General features: G+C 43.3%; 2 protein-coding genes and 1 long non-coding RNA gene across 3 annotated transcripts; 2 read left to right on the forward strand and 1 right to left on the reverse strand.

Moving 5' to 3' along the window:
* Positions 1-3948: 3948 nt before the first annotated feature.
* LOC139567109 (uncharacterized) lies at positions 3949-4910 on the forward strand. The gene is made up of 2 exons (XR_011673227.1): positions 3949-4173; positions 4565-4910. It is a non-coding gene; the product is annotated as an uncharacterized lncRNA (long non-coding RNA).
* A 1964-nt stretch (positions 4911-6874) lies between these two features.
* Positions 6875-12244, forward strand: LOC139567146 (mitochondrial import receptor subunit TOM20 homolog). Its single transcript, XM_071388628.1, has 5 exons — positions 6875-7118; positions 8321-8367; positions 8944-9025; positions 9267-9409; positions 11353-12244. The coding sequence occupies exons 1-5, from the start codon at positions 6995-6997 to the stop codon at positions 11398-11400; spliced, it is 444 nt and encodes a 147-aa protein (XP_071244729.1). The 5' UTR covers positions 6875-6994; the 3' UTR covers positions 11401-12244.
* A 1-nt stretch (position 12245) lies between these two features.
* On the reverse strand, positions 12246-22138 carry rbm34 (RNA binding motif protein 34). Its single transcript, XM_071388620.1, has 11 exons — positions 21892-22138; positions 15313-15472; positions 14868-14986; positions 14551-14764; positions 14349-14408; positions 14124-14167; positions 13924-14007; positions 13531-13594; positions 13300-13342; positions 13089-13207; positions 12246-12883 (listed from the first exon to the last, which is right to left on the reverse strand). Exons 1-11 carry the CDS (start codon positions 21915-21917, stop codon positions 12488-12490), a joined length of 1329 nt encoding a protein of 442 aa, XP_071244721.1. The 5' UTR covers positions 21918-22138; the 3' UTR covers positions 12246-12487.
* Positions 22139-22300: the final 162 nt, after the last annotated feature.

The raw sequence follows: 22300 nt of genomic DNA on the forward strand, positions 1-22300 counted from the left end.
CTTTCGTTTTGATGACTGTTAGCAAACTGGACAGAGTGAAGAGGCTATAAAATGTAGGTCCATTAATATTTCTACCCAGTTTCAAATTGGTTTTAGTCATTTCAATGTCGATTGAGACTGCCCCAAAGTAAAAAAGAAACAGGGTATTTTACTCAAACCAATCCCGGGACAGATTTCCAACATACATTCCATCTGAAATTCCCCGTCTTTTGATGGATTTTTCTCCTCCCCGGAAGGCGCACATGTGATGTGGGAAGCGATGGCCTGGTCATCTGGACTCCCCCGAAGCTCCCCTTTAAGTCTGGGGTGACCACCAGAGCCCTCCTTTAATGCGGTGGGTAATCATTGCCATGTGCTAACGGGAGGTCGGAGGGCACGGGAAATTTTAACGCACTCGAGGCAGCCATGAGAAAAGCATAGAGAGATGGTGGAGGGTGGGAGGGATAGGGTTGACTGTCTGAGAACAAGGTATTTTCTGTTTTGTGGAGGAAGGGATGTGAGTGGAAGGCGAATGTGGTTGGGGGGGGCTGGGCTTTGCTGGGATGTAGAAGTTAACCAACGACTTCGACAGAGACCACGTGACAGTCAAATGAAAGGTGTCAAGATCAAAAGAGAGGCGGACCAGTCCAATTGTCTTCTTTCTTTCTTTTGCGCACTCACTGGCTGGTGGTGCCCCTTTCAAAAAAGGTCACTGTCCCAACCTTTAAAGTAGGTCTACCTCCTCGGTATGTACTCTACACTTCTTAAGCGCTCTCTTCTTCTCTTCTCCCACTTCTTCACAGGAGTGCCGTCATGCTCCCATAAAGCCTCTTTTCTTTTCTTCGCCCATGATCCCGATACATCCGGGTGGTTAACCCCTCTATTCTACACCCCCCTCCCCCTACCACTTCATTGCTACATATCCCAAGCTATGACTGGGCTATTAGACATGTTAGACATATACATTCATTTCTATTGGCCACATATGTAGTCCGATGACCCATTTCTATCGGCCATAGGTGGGCACTATTGCTCACATATCACTCTGAATCGAACCATGTCTACACTATTCTGAATCATGTCTACACTATTCTGAATCATGTCCACACTATTCTGAATCATGCTTATGGGTACGGTCAAAATGACCTTGCATGCTGAAGGGGGGGGGATGATACTGGCTCTGCAATATCCTTTTGCAACCTTATACTACAAACCATTTAAAAGCGTTGCATTCCTGTCACCAGGAAATGAACACATGCCCATGACTAAGCTGAACAACATTATATGACCCCAAGCAATATGGCCGCCTCCGTCACTACACAGCCACAACCATATTTACATTTTTCCCCTGCCAGAAAAAAGAGCGAAAAACAGTTGCTGGGGAATCCAAACAACAGCTTGGCCTGTGTGTTGAGAAAGCCCAGGGCTCTGTCATAATTTCCTGAACACAGCACCTCTTTAACACCCCTCTAGCACTCCTCCCCCTCCTTTCTCCTGGTACAGCATGCTAAACTAAAGGCAGCGTGTCTGCCTACATCCTTGACTATGGGAAACTCTGCTAAAAGCTCACAGACAACCTCATTAATCCCCCCAAAGACTTAACCGGAAGGAGTGCAGAGATTCGCTACAAGTCACTGCATGGTGGGTATCCCACGACCACGCTACGCCCCACTCTGGTTTTAAATAGTCATCTACTGATCAGTCTGCTTGTTTGTTTGGTTTACCCACCTCCAGGCAGGCAGGGACAAGCCACCTTTTCAACCAGACTTCTACCTGCCAAGCTTCCCGACACACTTCCTCCTCTTGTGCCCAAATTATTTCCTTTGTTTGATTCCTTCTCGACACAGAGAGAAGGAGAACATTTGTGGACAAAACATTTGTGGACGTCGACCTATACTCAGTCTTCGCACCGCAAAGCAAAGAGGCTGAATTCAAAGAAGATTCCCTCTATTCAACCCTTCCTTCCAAATCTGGCTGATGACCAAACAACAACAAAAATAATATGTTCGATTGCTAAGACAAAAATAACACTATAGCTACATTACATAGCGACAACACGATAGCTATACTTCAAAGAAGAGTGGGACCTCCAAGGCCAATTGGTATGCTGAGAGAAGAGCCTCCATGTAAATGGATGTCTATCTCTTTCAAAGAGGGTCTAATCATCAGAGGCATCTAAGGCGGAGGCGTCACACTGAGCTGCCATCCCCGGCCATCTGCACAGACAGCGTCGCTGCCAAGGCCTTCCTACGGGCGTGCTTGGCCAGGCAGCCGTGATGGCAGAGAGACGATATAGCTAGCTAGCTTGCTAACCAGGCTACAGCAGACCGTCGACGCTATAGCTAGCTAGCACTACTAACCAGGTGCCGCAGAATAGGGCTGGGGGTAGATGTATGTTGCCACCCAAGAACAGATCTAGGAACAGCTTACCAGGACCCAATCTTTGATCTGACCATAGGAGATGGTTCTCCTCAGCATAGATCAGTGCTTAGGAGAACTGTCTCCCTATAGCTCCTGCAGCTGCAGTAGGGCTGTTATGGAATAGAGAGCCAAGAAAACAAACAAATACACAGATTGACACTGAAAGTAGCTTTACAGGTTGAGCTGTGCTAGATAGCAATTCCCCAAGTGTAAGAATCTGTATTTTGTACTAAACTACAGCAATGACAGAAAAGCATCTATTGTATACAAGGAATACAATCCTGTTCAGTTAGCAACACTAACTTCCAAGGCCTTGTTTTGTCCACTCTTAAACTTCCCACTTGGCAAACACGGGTTGAATCAAAGTTGTTTCCTTGTCATGACATTGAATCAAGATGGAAAACTGATTGGATTTGAAAAAAGTACTCCATTTAAGGGAATTGCGTATTTTTTTTCACCCAACTTTTAACCTAAATCCAATGACACAGTGAAATGTTTTGCTGATTTCACGTTGAATTCTGGGAGTTGAGCTGACGTCTGTGCCCAGTGGGTTGTGTGTATTGATATAACCTACTCGTAGACTACTACTTTTTTAGTGTCATTCACCCATTACTTCAGCTGAAAGTTATCTTGTTTTGGGAGAGTGTGTGTTTCTCTGAGTGTGGGTGTGTGTTAGTGTTTGAGTGAGCGAGTGTGTTTTTCTGTGCGTATGTGGTGCTGTGAATGTTGTGCTGGAGCAGCAGCTACCCCTATTGAAAGCTGAAGGGTGGTGGGCTATCTGCCGCGGCCCAGCAGCCTCTTCTCTCTCACTGTGCCAAACAGCCCACTCCATCTTCCACTCTTTTATCAAATCCCTCTAGTCCTTGGCTCCCTCACAGCTCAAACCCTAAACTATATCTCAAGCTCTACAACCAAATGATAATCCTAGAGCTAACTCAGAATATAGAGGTAATTCTAAAATGCTAAATAGCCTGAAAGCTAACTCTTGGTCCTGGAGCTAACTCAGCTAACTTTTGGAGATAAAATGGTAGCCACCGCTCACTGGCCAGAACTCTGTTGCACTCATATCCGTCCAGAGATTCCACTCACCCAGAAGGGTGGAGGGAAAGGGAAGGAAACTGTCTGGAGCTGTAGCCAGCCTCCACCGCCGGCGCTTACTTTCCCCTTACTGACCCCAGAGGGAGGGAGTGGTGATTTCAACATGGAGGACTAGTTGGAGCACTGCAGAGAGGGAGACATGGTTCACTTACAGCTGCCGATAAAACCGCCAATGCCGATGCCAAGAGCTGAAGAGAAAGCTAGCTAACGGGGTCCTGGGGCGCAACACCATGCTAACACAAGCGGTCCTCTTTACCTCTCGCTCTCCCTTCCCTCTCTCTCTCACTTTCCATTCCTTTTCAGTCAGCACTCTCTCCTCCATTCAGACAACCTAAACAGAAAAGTCTCTCTTTCTCCACTTGGCTCAGAGAGTTGGCAAGCCTGCCATCCTCTCTCCCTCCTCCCTCCATTCCTGGTTCCACTACGTGTTGCTCCCTTGAAAACACATCTAATGACATAGCCTTTGGAATGGGGAGAGCACAGGGTTCATGGAAAATACAGGGTAGGCCTGCCATTTCCAGTTTTATGGGACGTTCCTGGGCCGGGATTCAAAACGTTCTGTATTTTATTCCAATAGTAAGAGAGGGGGATTTTTTCGGTTCCTGTCTCCTGGCCTGTCTCTCTGCTGCTGGAGCCAGGGCTGCCAAGACAAACAGAAAAACAGCTGCAGCCAGGGTAAAAATAATTACTTCTCTGTTTGTCCCTGCAAGCTTTCCTTCACTGGAGCCCTTGTGCAAATCTCCACTCAAAAACACTTGCTTGGTCTGTGTGTGTGTGTGTGTGTGTGTGTGTGTGTGTGTGTGTGTGTGTGTGTGTGTGTGTGTGTGTGTGTGTGTGTGTGTGTGTGTGTGTGTGTGTGTGTGTGTGTGTGTGCGTGTGCGTGTGCGTGTGCATGTGAAGCATCAGTGGGAAAGACCTGTGGTCGTGTGTGCATATCTGCCTTATTCAGCTGAAAAAGCTGAAATAACCGCTTTTTAAAGAATCCTGTCATGTTTGAACAGCTCTCTCTTTCTCTCGCCCTCTCAACATCCCCCCCTCTCTATCTTATCTCTCGCCACCGCTTTAGGGAATACCAACAGTGTTGCCATGGTTACCTCTCTGGTCCAAAACCATGGCAACGGAGGAGTACGTGCACCATTCCAAGGAAGATGACAGTGCAGAGGAAGATAATTGCTTTTGCACTCGCAGACGCAAGTCGCCGTGCCAGGTTTTGCAGTAAATATGCCGAGTCAGCATGGCTGCGAACGTCATATAGCGACGAGCTCACCGTGCAGCATCATGTACACTGATTGGATTATGAGCCCAAGCATGCTAATTGCCTAGCCTTTATGGAGCATGCTTAATTATTTGAATACTGCTATGTGCACAGTCAATAAAGGTATACAGTGTGGCTCGTATACTGCACAATAAGCAACTACAGTGTGTCTCCTGTCTTATTGCCAACCTTAGCACACCCAGGAGAACAGTACAAGTTATTCCCATATAAGGGGTTTTAAGAGAGATATGTAGGAATCAGTCGGTAAAGCATCCCCATTGGTCGGTTATCTTTATAAACTCTAAACTCTTACATAATTCTACTATCTGATTTAAAGGTCGTTTTGCAACAACCACCATTTGTACAACATCCCTAAACAGTCTCTGATGTGTGTGTCAATGTCTTTCTATCCAAACCTCCAACCCACATCGACATAAGATCTGTCTGAGTCCCAGCTATTGACAAGAGTTCTTGTTTCCTAGGGAATTGCTACAGACATGTATAATGTGGCCTGGGATGACAGCATGGATTAGGAGACCTCCGAACACACACGCACAGGGATCACATACAGTAGGGTTTCCAAAGCAGCTTCCAGGAACGATTGAGTAATGGTAATAATAACCCACCGCCGCGAGAAGACGAGCCTCTGGCTGAGCCGCCTCGCGTCATGCCCGGGCACCGGCGGAGCTAGATGTCCCTGAGGGGCGAATTCTTCGCCAACCCCCAGGCAGCTGCATGCCAGGTGCGAGCTGCTAAGCCGCTGGCGAGAGAGACGACAAGGCAGACGGATAATCCTCCTACCATGTAAACTGTCCACAGACAAGTGTACACACGTACGCACATACACATACATACTTACTTTATTCCGGCCATTATTATGAGTCGTCCTCCCCTCAGCAGCCTCCACAGCCTCCACTGATACATACATGCACACACACACACACACACACACACACACACACACACACACACACACACACACACACACACACACACACACACACACACACACACACACACACACACACACACACACACACACACACACATGGAAGTATGAAGAAGTACACATGCAATGCATGTGCACATACACACACACATAGAGACATAAATAAGGGTGTGGTGTACACACACTTGTTCAAACACACACTTGTACAAACACATGCACACACACCCACAGCTTAACTGGAAACAACCCACCAAAAGCACACACACCCTTCCAAAATCCTGTCAACCGGCGACGTGTGGTCAATGACGCCAATCTCTAAGGTTCAGTTATCCCTTTAATAAACTGTAACCACAACAACCGGCCACAGAAATTGTGCAAGGGTGCAGAATGGCTCGGTTGCCATTTAAAGGCAAAGGTGCACGTCATACCAGACACAGTATGGTGATGATGTAATCCATGCAAGGATGTGCATGCCTGATGGTTTGTATTAATGCAGGTCTGAGCATGTGCCCTCAGAAGCCTAATAGTCAAGGTGGTATATTTTTGCAGCAGTCTGGACTTGCACATGTAATGCAGCTGACCATCTGTTCTGTTGAGCAGCACTTCTAGGGATTTGCTATCATCTGGGAGATGAGAAGTGCCAACTAAGGCCAGACAGACATATGAGCAACTGGCATAATTTTTCGTAAATTAATTGGTCATAGTGAAAGCAACATTGTACATGTTTTCTTACTAGTCTAGATGATTGTGTCACTCACCATGTAGCCTAATGTTCAATATTTCACTTGGCCATTGTTTGCTGCTGTGTGGTCTACCCCAGACAGTCAAAATATACCTAGAGTTGTAGTTAAATTGTTTCTATTTTTGTTACTCTGGGGAAAATACTGTTAAATTGTATCAAATGTGATCATTAGCCTGCTGCTTCTTTTTTAATGAATTGCTACTGCCACCTTGTGGCACTTACATTTCAATGCGTCCGACTGCTACTTACATTGATTTGAAGAAATCCTAACACATGTATTTTTCCCCATTTGATTTCAACAACATCCAACACTTTATATGCACTCAAAATGCATACGTTATCGGAGATATCATGTGATTGGGAATTCACGTTGTATTATTTTTCATCAGGCGTTCAATGCGGACACCCTAGCTGTCAAATGAGTCAGTGGTCCTACTGGTCCTTTTTGCTGGGAACTTGCGCCTGTGTGAGGTCATGTACCGTCTCTGATATAAGCCAAAATTGAAATATTATATTTGTTAACACAGAAATATCAACCATTTCGGAAGTGATGATGGGCGGTAAATCGAGCACGATAGCCGCCGGTGTTTGCGGGGCTCTGTTCGTCGGCTACTGCATCTACTTCGACAGGAAAAGACGGAGTGACCCCAACTTCAAGAACAGGCTGCGAGAACGTGAGTGTTGTCTGCGTCCTGTACACCCCACTCCGGTCTGTTTGGGAGACCTGAGGTGCAACAAAATGCCCGAGCCAGGCCGAACTCGTTTAACTATTCCCAATTAGCGAAGTATAGAAGCTTGAATGCTAACGTTAATGGTTTGTGCAATAGATCTGATTCATTCATTCATTGTCAGCGCACTGCTAACCCCAAAAACCCTGCACTTAACTAGCCAGTGCTGACGTTAGCTCCTAGCAGAGGAACGCTCAACTCTGTTCTCTTCGAGGAGATGAGCGTTTCTCAGCTAACTAGCTTCTATATCATGTATTAATGTACTTCCTACTCACTCACAAGCGTTCTGTTAGTTGAATTCAGACATGGAAAGCTGCACCTACCCTGATTCATTCATTGATAGTGGTTTGAACTGTTATGTAATCTAAACCAACCATTCTAGGCTACTAGCCATATCAGACAGAACTTGCCAAGCAGGATTAAAAGCAACCTGGATATCCCTAATGTTACTCTATCCCACTGCCTTAAATGAGCGGTAGGCCTGGTTGTTGGTAGGAAGAAGCTGACAATGCGCCTTAAGTGCGTTAGACTGCATAACGGGATATAAAATAAATATGAGTGGGAATGGCCACACCTCCACACACTACATCATGGCAGCTCTGCCTTGCCTTCTACCCAGAATCCCTCACTCTAATAGAGGGATGGCCCCCCCCCAAAAAAATCACATTCCAGTCCCACATTAACTAGACTACAATTCTAGCTGGACTACAGTATGAAAGCTGGACTTTGGTTGTCAGCTGGCCACAATGCTTTATACACCTGCTTTACTGCAATTGAATGTTCCTCTGTTAGCCTTTTTTGTCATTCACCTTCCACTGTGGTAGTTCATCACCCTATCAGGAAAAATAATAATAACTAGGATTGTTTGGCTAGTCACATGCTACTTAGCGGCTACGCTTATTTCCTGATTCTGACCCGGGTAAACCACTTTATCAAGGGATATCAGAAGGGGTGGGGATTATATTGGAGTTCAAGACTGAAGCTGTACTTCAGGGTGTCAATTTAGGATGTTAATGTGACTTCCTTAATTGTTCCTAATCATAGTCTTGCATTGTAGGATTGCCAGAGAAACTAAGATGTCCAAGTACAAACAGGAACAATCCCCAAAGCTATTTATATTAACAGTGATTGTGTTACCTCTGCCTTAGGGAGGAGAAATCAGGCTGCTGCAAAACAAGGGACAGGACTTTCGAAGGTGAGTAAAATCCCCTCAAGGTAATATTTCAATTCCTCCTCAATGAACACGTCTAAAGAAGTCATGTCTAGTACACGTCAGATGATACCACGTGGAAAATAAATCTCCAGTGAAATAAACAAGAGACGATCTTCACTGGCATGTATTGGGACACCACAAGGTGATGGCTGGATAGGACTGTTTTGAGACTAGAATTAGTGTATTGACAAAACCTTTTGTCTGTACAGTGGTACCAAATTTCAGTCAACACAACTGTACAGCTCCCCAATAGAAACTGACCGACTTGACTGCTCTTCACTCAAATCTGTTACTTAAGGCCCATATACTTGACTTGTTTTTCCAATGGAGGAAGTGCAAACCCAGCAAGAACTGCTGTGCGCTAAGAGTTCACTTAAATTGAACTCTGACCTTGCACCTGACTAAGTGGCACGCCTCTGTGGATTGCCCGACTCATTCGACTAGGCCTTTTATTCCTCCTGGAGCACAGGCCATCGACAGCAGCTTTTCCACCAGTACATTATGTTTCAGTTATTCCTTGACCTATGGAAAGTAGTGTGTGTTGTGGGACTCTTGCAGCTCCCAGACCTGAAGGATGCTGAGGCGGTCCAGAAGTTCTTTCTGGAGGAGATCCAGCTGGGAGAGGAGCTGTTGGCTCAGGGTAAACCAGTCTTACATTGACATCACTTGGTCTGTGTGTGTGACGCACTATTCCCCATATAGGCCTTCTAGTGCACTTCTTTTTACCAAGCGATGACCCCCTATTCCCCATTTAGTGCACTGTTCTCCATATAATGCACTACCTAATTTACTTGTGACCAGAGTAACGACACTGTTCTCCATGTGATGTACTACTCGTTTTTGTCGATCTAAACCTCTTTGCACTTGGTGTTCCGGTATAGGTGACTACGAGAACGGCGTGGAGCACCTGACCAACGCCATCGCCGTGTGCGGCCAGCCCCAGCAGCTTCTCCAGGTGCTGCAGCAGACCCTCCCGCCACCTGTCTTCCAGATGCTACTCACCAAACTGCCCACCATCAGCCAGGTACAGTTATTTTCTCCACTTCAAGGTCATTTAGCAGACACTCCTACCCTGGGCTGCGTACAGTAAGTGCATACATATAATGTATCTAATGTATAATGTATCTAATATGTATAATATGTAGTCAGAACTGCAAGCCTATTCAACATTGAGCTTATGTAACAACACTAACCATCAGCCAGGTACAGTGCCTCTCATACGTTTCAGGATAGAGCTGCTGCGCTATTAGCAGAACAGCAACTCTAGCGCTGCAACACAGCGCTCTGTCGTCTCCTGCTGTTTGTGACAAACTAACTTTTTAATGCCCGCAACTGCAGCAGGTCCGCTTCTATTCAGAGCAACTTGCAGTAAGTGTATTCAAGCAAGAAGGCGGAAACCAATTATGGCTGGCTGATATGGCGTGAAAATCACATCTTTATTTTTAAACATGGGCGATTCCCAATATACCTCGATTTTATTTGTAAACATTCTCTCATAAGCCCTGTTGCAGTTAAAGGTCAACACACTGCATTTCAAACAATCAGCAATAATTAATTCAGGGCTTGTAAAATTATAACTAGAAATTATAACTAGGCTAAATATAAGCCTTCCATAACCATAAGACTGACTAATTTAAATAGTTTTAACCTGCTTTAAAAAAAAAAAATGATCTGGCTTTCAAGTCCATGAAAATGCCATTTGTTACAAATTTAACCAGAAACATGCACAATGACCAACTTCTTGTAGCGGGCATTATAGAAAATGTAACAGGTCTCATAAACAATTTCTCAAGCACAAACCCACATGCTAGTGAGTAGCCAGCTAATGTTTTATATTTCAAGTCTAACCAACTTGGATCTATTTGCTTGCCAACAAGGTAGAACAGGTATGAACAGACCCTCCAAATCTGTCTCAAACTGTTTGAACAACACAATGTGGCCACTTTATTTAGATGTTGAAATCAAGATGCCTACCTGGATAAACCGATGCTTATTTCTCAGAATGAGAACGAGTTACCAACTCCTAATATAAATGTGTATTTTTATGCCACATTGCATAAGGCTGTGGCTAAAATGCTGCTAGTGGTGGCGCAATGCCGCGCCCGACAAACTGAGCGTTACTTTTCCACAATCATGTTCATCGATACTCGTTTTAGTAGGGTCTGCTCTGTTCTACATGTTGATAGTTGAGACAGAAATGTTAAGTCCTCGTCTATTACAGTAAAATAGTGTGTAAGCGTTTCGGTGTCCATATGAACGACTCTGTAAGTTTTAAACTGCTTGTTGTCAGAGGAAGTTATCGTGTGGGTGGAGGGGCTTGTCTGTGTGCTAGTGGGAAGGTGCACAGTGCACACAAGGAGCGAAGGAGACGAGACCAAAGACAGAACGATAATTAAAACAGATTCTTGCGATACAGGAATTTGAACATTGTGCTAAAACAAATTCAAATGAACTAGATATCGCCCAGCCCTTAAACCATTTGTATGATATGCTAGACAGAAGTCAAATCTGATTCAAGAATGAGTTTAGGTAACAAACGTGTCAATATTAGACGAACACAGCTCATGACTTTGGTAGAGCTGTAGGTGCCTCCAAGTAAAAAAAAAAAAGTAAATGCTGGAACTGTACAAGGCTTGAGAGGTGAAAACAGTATGGTGGTCTTTCTAACCTAATGAAAGGCACCCACCACACTGTTTAACCATCTTCAGTCCTTTCATGTCTCAACCATAGAGTAGGAGTACTGATTTTAGAGTCCGTTTTTACCTTGAGTAAGAACATGGACAGAGGGGACCTGAGCCTGTATTCATATTTCATCTGAGTAGAAGATGCTTTTTGAATACGGGGCCTGACCCTAGATCAGCACTCCTGAGACGCTTTGATTATTGTCCCATATCAACAATGAAGAGGAAATGGGACACATTTCTTCAGCATGTTTATGGATTTTGAATTTCCCTCTCTTTCCTGCAGCGTATTGTGAGCGCACAAGGTAGCTTGAATGAAGACGACTTAGAATGAGAATCGTCGATGGAAGTTTCCCCTCGGAACACTCTTCCTCTGGACCCTCCTATAACAGGAGTAGGGTGAAGTTGCCCCTAGATGCTGATCTTGGGTCAGTTTTGTATTTTCCCCACTAATGGTTAAGGTTAGGATTGGGGAGGGGAAGGTGATCCTAGATCATTACTTATGGGAAAGTTCATCCCGGAGCTCCTATAACCCCTTATCCTGACTTGTATAGAAAATTGGTTAACTTTTTTTTTTTTTACTCACTTGAGGGTATTCTTTTGCTTCTATCCAAATGAAAAACATGAACCCGTCTAATTACCACATGTTGTGTGTTACTATTGGTCGCATCAAATTACCATGTCTTGATTTGCAGCAATGGTAACCAATCAAATGCCTATCGGACCCATTTTATTGGATTCATATGCAGTTAGTGTTTTGCTTCTCTTACAGTTTGTCTCTGAAAGGTATAGCAAAACATTTCTCAGCATTTACAATACCATCCCACATTTCCACAGCTCTGGGACCATATGTATTAAGCATCTTGAGTAGGAGTGCTGATCTAGGATCAGGTCCTCCCCCCTGCAGTCTTATTCATTGTGATCTAAAAGGAAACTGATCTTAAAAAATAATTCCTACTCTGAGGCTTGATACATATAGCCCCTGTACTAAGACCTCTTTCTACAAACTTCTTAGTCTTTCAATTTCCTTGTTCCTACATGTGATCTGTCTCAACATTGTATAAGTTGTTTTGTTTTCAGTCCGACATGGATACTTTAAAGTGATTGAATGTTCTGTTAGGTCATTAAGAGGTTGTTCCTCTTTGTAAGAAATCTAAATAAAAAGGTAAATGACAACACTTTTGCTTCTTCAAAAATTTTATTTAGTCTGTTTAATGTCTAGAATAGTTCATGAATGTTTAACCTTATCATTAGGTGGGATTGACATACATATTCGGTGGGACAGCCCCAACCTAAAAAAAACAGCCATGTTTCAACTGGAAATGTGGGTAGGCCTGGATGTTACGTCAGGAACGTTTACACACCATGATAATTGTACAACACATTTTCTGCTTTAATGATACATCACAAAGCACAGACCATCAAATGTGTACAACCTGATTCCTTTTCCTCGGTTTGAGTTTCTTCTTCAGTGCTTTCGCCTTTGCTTTTTTGCTGTTTGGGTCTGCCATCTCACCTTTGAAGGAAGAGGGGCCTGTGGTGGCTTTCTGTGCCTCGCCTGGATTTTTCTTGAATGGCTTCCCCGTCGATTTCATTTGAGGCCCCTTCCCCTGTGGCCTCCCGGAAGATTTGTTTTGGGGACCGCCCTGGCCCGGTCTCCCCTTAAATCCCCCTTTGGTAGGCTCTTTCCCTCTAGGCCCTCTGTGCACCACTTTCTTCTTCTCTTTCTCCTTCTTCACTGACCTCTTCACCCGGACCGACCTCCCGAGAAGTGTGGAGCCGTCTAGTTTCAAGGCCAGCTGGACAGCATCGATGCTCTACAACAAAAACAGCCATTAGAGATGGTGTAGTTAGAGAAGAGGTTTCATAAGACGAATTAGTAGTAGTCACAACCCAAACTGTGCATGCAACGCATTGGCTGCAGTATCAGACTTGGCCAGCTCAGTAGTGGGAAGCCTCTTGAAATGCATACATAACATCTCTGTGCAGGTCTGGTGCATATGAAATGTTATATTTCCTCACCTGGAATAAGATGTAGCCGAAGCCCTTGCCCATTCCAGAGGTCTTGTCCCGCACCAACCGCACCCCCTCCACCTTGCCACACTCCTCAAAGTGCTGTCGCAGTGGCAATTCATTTATATCTGCAAGTTAATACAGTATGAAATATGAACCCAATAACCTGCATGTTATTGCTTTCCTGTTCACAGGAACGTAAACCCTCATAGTTACTCACCGAATGGCAGATTGCCAATGAATATTGACCTCTTGTGATCGTGCTGAAAGACGAAACAATTCTATTCAATAGATGTCGCAGCATAAACAAGTTTACACAAAATCAAAGGATTAAGCAAATGTATGACCTTAAGTTGAACTGTCAGCAAGTGCATTCTATTGCTACCAAGTATACCGGTCTTAACGCTTGGCGTGTTCTTTTTAAAATATCCAATGTCGTGGGGACACTTACCGATGTACTTTTGGAGACCCTGTCCACCCGGATGTGAACGTTTTTCTCAATCTCCATGCCGTTCCTGCAACATTTAAAGTAGTGTAATACATATTAACCCATAAGGGCCTAAAGAGAACACTTGATATGTTAACCTCCCGGACAGATGCGCGTAACGTGGTATAGCGTCTCAACGGACTGTGGGATGTGACGACTAATGAGGAACTTTGTTCTAGTATGCAGTTTTTTTTTTTGACATCATGATTTCGCAGGTGCTCACATCTCACATTTCTGAACGGAAATGTAATAGAGCATCTGACGCAATTAAGCAAGACTTCAGTTCTGGGTTTACGAGATTATGATCATTTAAAACAGTCACGCTAAAATTCAAGTTGAATGCTTGTCAGGGACTACCTTTCCAATGCCTTCTCGGCTCCTTCCTCAGCTTTGAACACCACGTAGGCATTGATGGTCTGCTTCTTTGGGTGAACCTTACGCCTGGAAAGGGAAAGCAACAACAAAGAGTACTCGAATACATGCGTCATGTTACCACGGATAAACTCCCATTCAATCAGCGTTAGCATTTCTCATGGTTAAAAATCAGGGAAACTTACTGAATAGTTGCTACTTTGCGTGACATAGATGGATCCTCTCTTACCTGCAAGAAAAATGCCATGTTTTAGCTTCACCGATCAGGGTTGAGTCTTCAGAAATGTTTCACTAAGATCATCTTTCATCCATTACTATGAAAGCTTTCAGGAAGCTCAACCCTAGTGGAAATGAGCACTCATATTGTCTAATAGGTATTAGATTAATCTAATAGTGAATGGAGTACTTACCACTGATCGAAATCGAATGCTTTCAATGGCTCCCTGATCCTTGAAGACAAGCTGTAGTGTCTGAAAAACCAAACAGAGAAACAACATAATATTATATATTTGTATTTTCACGTGCTTTTTAAACCCAGGTCTGCTTTCGACATACCTAATCAATGAGATTATGGTCACTGCTTATAACGACTAGGACTGGGGCTGCTGTTACCTTCTTTGTGCAGCTGGCAGGAAGGTTGCCAACAAACACCGTGCGTTTCTGCTTTACCCTCGCCTCCGCAAATTGGGCTGCAGTCGTCTGGTTTTTTGTCTGCCTCTCCTCCTCGGTCGCACCCCCTTCTCCCATCTCAACAGCTTTCCTTTTAGTCTTCTTGGGCATCTTTCGGACCTGTTCATCTTCGTCAGCATTTTGTAACGCACTTTCTCTGAAAGCGAGAGAGAATGGGAGAGAGCTTTATCTATCAATCTACATCTCTTGCATATTCTTTTGCATGTCATTTACTTTATTATTATTTTTTAATCGCTCACCTGTTTTCTAGATTTAGGTCTGCAGCTGACTTGTCCCTTGCAGCTTTCTTCGTTTGTTTCTGGTTGTTCGGGACTTTTGTGACTGCGCCTTCCTTCACCTCCACGCTCCTCGGTTCAGGCTATGAAGGGAATACATTTTTTTCCCCTCGCTCAGTTGGCAAACAAAGAAGATTCTAGCAAGGGTACACGACTCAGGCCCTGAAGCTCTGTTGGTTTTCCAGATAATGCCCCCCCCCAGTATGTCCCTACTGGACACTGACTATCATTTTGCAACGGAAAGCGAAAATATGTGTGTTTCTTAGCGGACAGGTAGAAACCCCGTTTCACATTTATTTCAAAAACCTTTTCTCTACTGAACATGGCCTTGGTATCCTGGAAAACAAAAATGAGCTGGGCTGCAGCATTAAAAGACCCGTGCGTCCTTTCCTTGGACTTATGGCCTTACCTTGGGAGCAGGAACAAAGAACAGAGTGTCAACTACTGGTGCAGCTTGGAACAAGGCAGATAACGATCCCGAACTGGATGCAGACTCCTTTGGAAACAAGCTGCCTGATACTGATCCCACTACATAGTCAATGGGCTGTTTGTCCACAGATGGCCCCTCACTAAGGAAAAACAAGTAACATTGTTAGACTCATGAGATACAGCAGCAGTTCACTACCACGGTGCTGTGTTCGGTAGCTAAATGTGCATGGATGCCAAGGTACGTGCAATATTTATTGCTACAAAAGACGTCACATAAGGGCAGCAAGCTATCTTCATAAGCATTTCCCGGACATCCATAGAGGTAACACACAATCAAAAGGTAGGCTATCCAGTGCCAATGAGGTGCCAAACTAATTGGTTGCTAACTAGAAGCAACTTAATGAACAAAAAAAATATCAAACGCAACATGAAACAATTTGAATGATTTTACTGAGTTACACTTCATATGATAGTCATTTGAAATAAATAAATTAGGCCCTACTCTACAGATATGCATCTGTTGGTCACAGGTAGGGGCGTAGATCAGAATACCAGTCAGTATCTGGGGTGACCACCATTTGCCTCATGCAACGTGACATCGCCTTTGCATAGAGTTGATCAGGCTGTTGAATGTGGCCTGTGGAATGTTGTCCCTCTCTTAAATGGCTGTGTGAAGTTGCTGAATATAGCGGGACCTGGAACACGCCGTCATACACGTAGATCCAGAGCATCCCAAACATGCTCAATGGGTGACATGTCTGAGTATGCAAGCCATGGAACTGAACATTTTCTTCTTCCAGGAATTGTGTACAGAGCCTTGGAGACATGGTGCCGCACATTATCATGCTGAAACATGGTGTTGGCGACTGATGAATGTCACCACGACGAGAGGCCAATTGTCGTATCTCTGTGCATTCAAATTACCATCGATAAAATGCAATTGTGTTCGTTGTCCGTAGTTTATGCCTGCCCATACAGTACCATAACCCCACCATGGGGCACTCTGTTCACAATGTCGACATCAGCAAAATGCTCTCCCACCCGCCGTACACGTGGTCTGCAGTTGAGGGTGGTTGGACGTGCTACCAAATTCTGTAAAACGACGTTGAAGGCAACTTATGATAGAGAAATTAACATTCAATTCTCTGGATATTCCTGCAGTCCGCATGCCAATTGTCTATAATAGTGGCCAGCACAGTCACCGGATCTCAACCCTATTGAGCTGTTGTGGGAGGCAGCTTGCCCGTATGGTACGTAAGAAGTGCCTATCAAGCCAATCCAACTTGTGGGAAGTGCTTCAGGAAGCATGGGGTGAAATCTCTTCAGGTTACCTCAACAAATTCACACTAGAATGCTAAAGGCCTGCAAGGCTGTAATTGCTGCAAATGGAGGATGCTTTGACAAAAGCAAAGTTTGAAGGACACAATTATTTCAATTAAAAGGAATTATTTATAACCTTGTCAACGTCTTGGCTATATTTCCTATTCATTTTGCAACTCATTTAATGTATGTTTTCATGGAAAACAAGGGCATTTCTAAGTGACTCAACTTTTGAATGGTAGTGTATTTAGCAGATGTTATTGAGGGTGTAGCGAAATGCTTGTGTTCCTAGCTCCAACAGTGCAGTAGTATCTAACAATTCACAACTATTTTCTATTTCATTTAACTAGGCAAGTCAGTTAAGAACAAATTATTATTTACAATGACGGCCTACCAAAAGGCAAAAGACCTGTGGGGACGGGGGATTAAAAATAAATTAAACAAAAATATAGGACAACACACATCACTACATAAAGAGAGACCTAAGACAACATAGTATGGTATCAGCACAAAACATGGTACAAACATTATTGGGCACAGACAACAGCAAAGGTCAAGAAGGTAGAGACAACAATACATCACACAAAGCAGCCACAACTGTCAGTAAGAGTGTCCATGATTGAGTCTTTGAATGAAGAGATTGAGATTAAACTGTCCCAGTTTGAGTGTTTGTTGCAGCTCGTTCCAGTCGGCTGCAGTTGAAATCTCAGATGAGGGGAGTGAGGCCTAAGAGGGTTTTATAAATAAGCATCAACCACTGGGTCTTGCGATGGGGAAACAGTGATGACCAGTTTACAGAGGAGTATAGAGTGCACTGATGTGTCCTATAAGGAGCATTGGTGGCAAATCTGATGGCCGAATGGTGAAGAATATCTAGCCGCTCGAGAGCACCCATACCTGTCGATCTATAAATTACGTCTCCGTAATCTAGCATGGGTAGGATGATCATCTGAATCAGGGTTAATTTGGCAGCTGGGCTGAGAGAAAAGCGATTATGATAGAGAAAACCAAGTCTAGATTTAACTTTAGTCTGCAGCTTTGATATGTGCTGAGAGAAGGACAGTGTATTGTCTAGCCATACTCCCAAGTACTTGTATGAGGTGACTACTGCAAGCTCTAAACTAGAGGTCGACCTATTAATCGGAATGGCCGATTAATTAGGGCCGATTTCAAGTTTTCATAACAATCGGAAATCGGTATTTTTGGACACCAGTTTGGCCATTTTTTTTTATTTATTTTATCTTTATTTAACTAGGCAAGTCAGGTAAGAACACATTCTTATTTTCAATGATGGCCGAGGAACGGTGGGTTAACCTGTTGAGGATAGAGGGCGCTATTTACACTTTGGGGGAAAATCGTGCCCAACTTAAACGGCCTCGTACTCTATTCTTGCTCGTACAATATGCATATTATTATTGGATAGAAAACACTCAAGTTTCTAAAACCGTTTGAATTATATCTGTGAGTAAAACAGAACTCATTTTGCAGCAAACTTCCTGTCAGAAAGTGAAAGTGAAAAATCTCAAATCGAGGCTCTGTTCCAGGCCCTCCCTATCATTTTGCTTGAGATTTATGACTATACATGCACTTCATACGCCTTCCACTAGATGTCAATAGGCTGTGAGAGGTGAAATGGGGTCTCAATCTCTTTCTATGGGCAAAAGAGACAGCTTGGAATGACATGACCCCAGAATTCGTTTGTTCAGGAAGCGCATAAAGGTCACCAGTATTGGCTTCTGAAAAGCAATCGTTATAGACGTCTTATATCTCCGGCTTTGATTTTATTTGATAAATGTGAAAATATCATCGTAAAGTATGTTTTTTCAATATAGTTTTATTAGATTATTGAAATTTTTTCGGGAGTTTAGACGTGTTGCGTTCTTTGCGTTTGGTGACGAAGGAGAGCTTAGCGCTACTTGGCTAGTTTTGCGTGCTCATTCGAGAGGGAAAAATGCCATTCTAAAACCAAACAACGATTGTTCCCGACAAAGGACCCCTTGTACAACATTCTGATGGAAGCTCAACAAAAGTAGGACCCATTTATGATGCTATTTCATATATCTGTCGGAACATGTTTACTAATAGTTTGCGCCCAGATTTTGGGCACTCTCTTGCCATAACGTAAGCTGCATGTCGTAATGAAGTTTTTTTAGAATTCTAACACGGCGATTGCATTAAGAACTAGTGTATCTATCATTTCCTATACAACATGTATTTTTTAGTAGTGTTTAGGAATAGTTATTTGGTCAGAATAGGTGAGTGTCAGAAAAATATCCGGACGTTCTGGGAAAAAGATGCTACGTTAGCACAATGTATAACCACTGATTTCAGCTCTAAATATGCACATTTTCGAACAAAACATAAGTGTATGTATAACCTGATGTTATAGGACTGTCATCTGATGAAGCTTATCAAGGTTAGTCAAAAATTATATATATTTTGCTGGTTTGTTACGATCGCTAACTTTTGCTGCTGGTAAATGGCTTGTGTTTCTGGCTATTGTGGTAAGCTAATATAATGCTATATTGTGTTTACGCTGTAAAACACTTAAAAAAAATCGGAAATATTGGCTGGATTCACAAGATGCTTGTCTTTCATTTGCTGTACACCATGTATTTTTCAGAAATGTTTTATGATGAGTATTTAGGTATTTCACGTTGGTGTCTGTAATTACTCTGGCTGCTTCTGTGTTATTTGTGACGGTAGCTGTGATGGTAGCTGCAATGTAAAACTGATTTATAGCTCAAATATGCACATTTTTCGAACAAAACATAGATTTATTGTGTAACATGTTATAAGACTGTCATCTGATGAAGTTGGTTCTTGGTTAGTTTGCTAAAAGAAATCCAGATTAGCAGGCAATATTAACCAGGTGAAATTGTTTCACTTCTCTTGCGTTCATTGCACGCAGAGTCAGTGTATATGCAAGTTTGGGCCGCCTAATTTGCCCGAATTTTACGTAATTATGACATAACATTGAAGGCTGTGCAATGTAACAGGAATATTTAGACTTATGGATGCCACCCGTTAGATAAAATACGGAACGCTTCTGTATTTCACTGAAAGAATAAACGTCTTGTTTTCGAGATGATAGTTTCCGGATTTGACCATATTAATGACCTACAGCTCATATTTCTGTGTGTTATGTTATAACTAAGTCTATGATTTGATAGAGCAGTCTGACTGAGCGGTGGTAGGCAGCAGCAGGCTCGTAAGCATTCTTTCAAACAGCACTTTCCTGCGTTTTGCCAGAAGCTCTTCGCTGTGCTTCAAGCCTATCAACTCCCGAGATTAGGCTGGTGTAACCGATGTGAAATGGCTAGCTAGTTAGCAGGGTGCGCGCTAATAGTGTTTCAAACGTCACTCGCTCTGAGACTTGGCGTAGTTATTCCCCTTGCTCTGCATGGGTAACGCTGCTTCGAGGGTAGCTGTTGTCGTTGTGTTCCTGGTTCGAGCCCAGGTAGGAGCGAGGAGAGGGATGGAAGCTATACTGTTACACTGGCAATACTAAAGTGCCTATAAGAACATTCAATAGTCAAAGGTTAATGAAATACAAATGGTAGAGAGAGAAATAGTCCTATAATAACTACAACCTAAAACTTCTTACCTGGGAATATTGAAGACTCATGTTAAAAGGAACCACCAGCTTTCATATGTTCTCATGTTCTGAGCAAGCAACTTAAACGTTAGCTTTCTTACATGGCACATATTGCACTTTTACTTTCTTCTCCAAAACTTTGTTTTTGCATTATTTAAACCAAATTGAACATGTTTCATTATTTATTTGAGGCTAAATTGATTTTATTGATGTATTATATTAAGTTAAAATAAGTGTTCATTCAGTATTGTTGTAATTGTCATTATTACAAATAAATTGTAAAAAAATTGGCCGATTAATCGGTATCGGCTTTTTTTTTGGTCCTCCAATAATCAGTATTGAAAAATCATAATCGGTCGACCTCTACTCTAAACCCTCAGACGAAGTAATCACACCTGTGGGAGAGGGGAATTCTTCTTAGCAAACCAAATGACATTTGTTTTGGAGGTGTTCAGAACAAGGTTAAGGGCAGAGAAAGCTTGTTGGACACTAAGAAAGCTTTGTTGTAGAGCGTTTAACACAAAATCCGAGGATGAGCCAGTTGAGTATAACACTATCATCTGCATATAAATGGATGAGAGAGCTTCCTACTGCCTGAGCCATGTTGTTGATGTAAATTGAGAAGAGTTTGGGGCCTAGGATCGTGACTTGGGGTACCCCCTTGGTGACAGGCAGGCAGTGGCTGAGACAACAGATGTTCTGACTTTACACTGTCTGTGTGGGTGGACCATTTCAGATCGTCAGTGATGTGTACGCCGAGGAACCTGAAGCTTTCCACCTTCTCCACTGCGGTCCCGTCGATGTGGATAGGGGCGTGCTCCCTCTGCTGTTTCCTGAAGTCCACAATCAGCTCCTTTGTTTTGTTGACGTTGAGTGAGAGGTTATTTTCCTGGAACCACTCTCCTAGGGCCCTCACTTCCTCCCTGTAGGCTGTCTCATCATTGTTAGTAATCAGGCCTACTACTCTTGTGTTGTCTGCAAACTTGATGATTGAGTTGGAGGTGTGCGTGGCCATGCAGTCATGGGTGAACAGGGAGTACAGGAGGGGGCTGAGCACGCACCCTTGTTGGGCCCATGTGTTGAGGATCAGCGTCTGGGCTGGCAGCCTTGCGAGGGTTAACACGCTTAAATGTCTTACTCATGTCGGGAGAGCCCACAGTCCTTCGTAGCGGGCGGCGTCATTGGCACTGTGTTATCCTCAAACCGGGCAAAGGCGTTTAGTTTGTTGGGAAGCAAGACGTCCGTGTCCGCAACGTGGCTGGTTTTCCTTTTGTAGTCCGTGATTGTCCGTATAGCTTAACACAAAAGTCTGTGTAATGTTGTTTAATCGTCTTCTTGATATGCCACATCTGTCAGGTGGATGAATTACTTTGGCAAAGGAGAAATGCTCACTAACAGGGATGTAAACAAATTTGTGCACAATATGAGAGAAATATGTTTGTGCATATGGAACATTTCTGGGATCATATTTCAGCTCATGAAACATGGGACCAACACTTCACATGTCACGATAAAATGTTAGTTCAGTGTAATACACCGTGTGAGTTTCCCCAACTACCTTGTATTTCCAACAATGTACAAATTGAACATAATTATTATTAACGTTAGTTACATGCGGACACTCGTGGAATGGCGACTAACCTCTCTCCAGAAAATTTCCTTTTCATGGTTAGTTCACTTCAATGTTCTCGATGGTCGATCCCAGCTGGTTTGAATGATGAGACAATCTTATAAAAACGTGCTTTTTATCATGGAAATAATTAATCAAATAAGTTGGACGGGAAGTTATAATAAACACATCTCATTAGAACTATTTGTTGATGCCAAAAAGAACTGTAGCTATTTACTCACGCTTTACTCAACGAAGGCCTGTCCTTCACCTAATTATATCCTACCATGCACAACGCAATTGTAAATGGTTCCTAGCTGTAACATACGGGTGGGCTTTCATCCAGTGATCTAAATATAGATGCATTAATTGTTAACTGATTATAACGATGATAGCTATTTAAATAATGATACTAAAATAACGTTTATTGCCGAACTTAAT

This window comes from Salvelinus alpinus, chromosome 2 (assembly GCF_045679555.1).
Source record: "Salvelinus alpinus chromosome 2, SLU_Salpinus.1, whole genome shotgun sequence".
Taxonomy (NCBI): Eukaryota; Metazoa; Chordata; class Actinopteri; order Salmoniformes; family Salmonidae; genus Salvelinus; species Salvelinus alpinus.